Genomic DNA, 2,713 nt, shown 5'->3' with positions numbered 1-2,713 from the left:
CATTCTTCAGGCACTCCATAGAAGAACGGAGTAAATTAACTATGAGACACCTTCAACTCTAAACTTTCCTGAATCTGTGTTTTTGCACCTGTGCAGTTACAGTCTGTGTTCTACAGCACACTTGACAGTGAAATTTATGATATCTGTTAAAATATTTAAAAGTAAAAATTTTAAAAATCATTAACATTGAGTAGATGGTTAAAAAAAACAAAGTAAGTAGAAAGAAAAAATGAATACATCATGTCTTCATCATTAAGGACATCTGGGATACTTAAATGCATCGCGTTTACTGCATCTGAAATTTTTATTGTATTGAAATGCAATGTTTTCACTTTCAGGTTTTCACTTCCAGTTACTGCAACAGCAGAAAACTGCATTCTTACTATTTACTCATATATGGCAATTCATCTGGATAAGCAAAACATTATTTTAAAGAATGGTAAGCTACGTATGACTTATTTATCTCTAACTCTCACTGTATGGGTTCTTGGCCAATGTCTAGAAATAAAGTGAATTTAAAATTATCAATTGTATTAAACTGCTGCCTCTGGTAGGAGCTGTGCTTGTCATTGAGAGTAGAATCTGTATGTCTCTTAATTCCAAAAGTTGACGATCTAGTTTGAATAGAATGATTTGGGCAAAAGACAATATAGCAAAAGCATGCAGGTGTGACAGGAGGTGTAAGGTAGTAAATGTAGGTACAGGACCATAATGCTATGCCCGTTATTCTGTAGTAGTGGGAACCTTCTGTCATTTTTTGAGTATCAGTGATTTAGAAAGGGAACAATTCTTGGGATGTGTGATGAATTAAAGTGGAGCAGAGTATGGTCATTAGACCAGCCTGGAATTGCTGCAGGTGAAATTGTGAGAGAAGCTAAGAATACTAAACAAGCCAATGAGCAGGGAGAAATATGAAAGGCAAGATACAGGGGATTACATTAGAGAAAGGAGGAAGAGGGGTAAAAAAAAAAAAAAAAAAAAATCCCATCTGTGTAGATCGTCAAGGTCTTAACTTTCAGTGCTGAATTAGAGGTCTTTTGTTTGTTTTAACCAATTTTCTCATATTTTCACTTATTTCTTCAAATATTTACAACTCTGATGAAACATATTTAGTCTTATTCTACCTTAATTTCAGGGGATGACTCTTTTTTCTTACTATTCAGAAGAAATAGAGGCCATTAAGCAATACCACTCTGAACTTCCAAATACTTTCTTGGATAGGAACTGGATTGTGACAAGCAAGTCACAAGCATGTATCGTGACTCTTTACTGGTCACAAAGCTGGGAGCCAGGACTCTTTCTTGCCTTAACCCATTCCTTTGTCTGAATCCCTTTACCCAGGTACCTTTCTGAATCAAGTAACCTTGCTTATCTTTTCCTTTCTGTCTCCCTCTTAGCTGCTTTGAGTGAGCATCTGGGAAGACAGCAGAGAGGAGAAAGGAGACTATATTTTCTCAGTGGCCAGCAGGCTCATTCCCGCAGAGCAAAAAGGGTAGCTTCAGGCCATGCATTCCTTATTAATTCTTTCCAAATCTGACAGTAAGATAAATCACTCAACTTCCCAGAGAGAAGGAGAAAAGTAGCAGAGGAAATTAAACAATTAGAATATTTCTGCTGCCTTTAACAGGAAAAAAAAAATTCAGGGGTGGGGAAGAAGAATTTATCCATTATGCTGCCCTTACTAAACTACTGAGCACAGCTAAGACTGTTGACTATTCTCTTTCTCCATCTTCAAACTTTCTCTGGGTTTCCACACACCATACTTCTTTTGATCTCCTTTAACCTTTCTGACTGTTCCTTCTGAGCATCTTTCATAGATTCCTCTTCCTGTATCTGTACTTTTAAATTATTTGTGTCAGTAGAGTTCTGACCCCTCTCTTCTTCCTTTCATGACTTCAGCTATAATCCATGGGCTATATCTCTAGCCTTGTTTCCTCTCAGAGATTCAGAAATTCAGATCCAACTGCCTTCTGGATATCATTCATTCCCATAGGCACCCCCAAAACAACATATCCCAAACTGAAGTCCTCTCTCTGAAATTTTGTTCTCTATATACCCCATCTCTGTGTTTGTGCCTGTAGTCCATACAGGTGCCAAATCCGGAAACCTAAGTGCCATCATTGGCAATGTCTTCTCTCTCCCACTCCACTTCCAGTCCACCAATTCCTGTCCCTTTTGTTGCCTAAATATTTAAGAAATCCGTTCACTTTTCTCCCTCTCCACTGCCACTACAAATATTCAAGCTGCCATAAAACCTTTCCAGGATTGTTGCAGGAGTTTCTAAACTGTTCTCATTCCTCCTACAATGGTCTCCCTTTTCACAAACCTACCCTCACGCCATTTACAAACTGAAAATTCATTTCTTTAATTCCCAGGTATAAAATCTTTCCATAGAATGTCATTGCTAGGTGGATGAAGCCTACAAGACCACACATTAGCAAGTGGCTTAGTTTTCATTTCTGGAAATTTTTCCCCTTTATACTCAAGCCACATTAATCTTCTGCAAGTTCTTTGAGCATCTTGATCTTTACTGATATTCTTTATTTATTTATTTATTTATTTATTTATTTATTTTTATTATACTTTAAGTTCTAGGGTACATGTGCATAACGTGCAGGTTTGTTACATATGTATACTTGTGCCATGTTGGTGTGCTGCACCCATCAACTCGTCAGCACCCATCAATTCATCATTTATATCATGTATAACTCCC

General features: G+C 37.3%; 1 protein-coding gene across 1 annotated transcript in view; it reads left to right on the top strand.

The window, feature by feature from the left end:
- Positions 1 to 363: 363 nt before the first annotated feature.
- LOC108522082 (cilia- and flagella-associated protein 47-like) overlaps positions 364 to 2,713 on the top strand; it is a gene marked incomplete at its 3' end in the record, with an annotated part of 75,298 nt that continues 72,948 nt past the window's right edge. The window contains 1 exon segment of the mRNA XM_017862187.1: positions 364 to 439. Within this exon segment, the coding sequence (XP_017717676.1) occupies positions 397 to 439 (43 nt within the window).

This window comes from Rhinopithecus bieti, unplaced genomic scaffold (genome assembly GCF_001698545.2).
Source record: "Rhinopithecus bieti isolate Rb0 unplaced genomic scaffold, ASM169854v2 scaffold_64303, whole genome shotgun sequence".
Classification (NCBI taxonomy): domain Eukaryota; kingdom Metazoa; phylum Chordata; class Mammalia; order Primates; family Cercopithecidae; genus Rhinopithecus; species Rhinopithecus bieti.
This window is presented reverse-complemented; position numbering and strand designations above follow the sequence as displayed.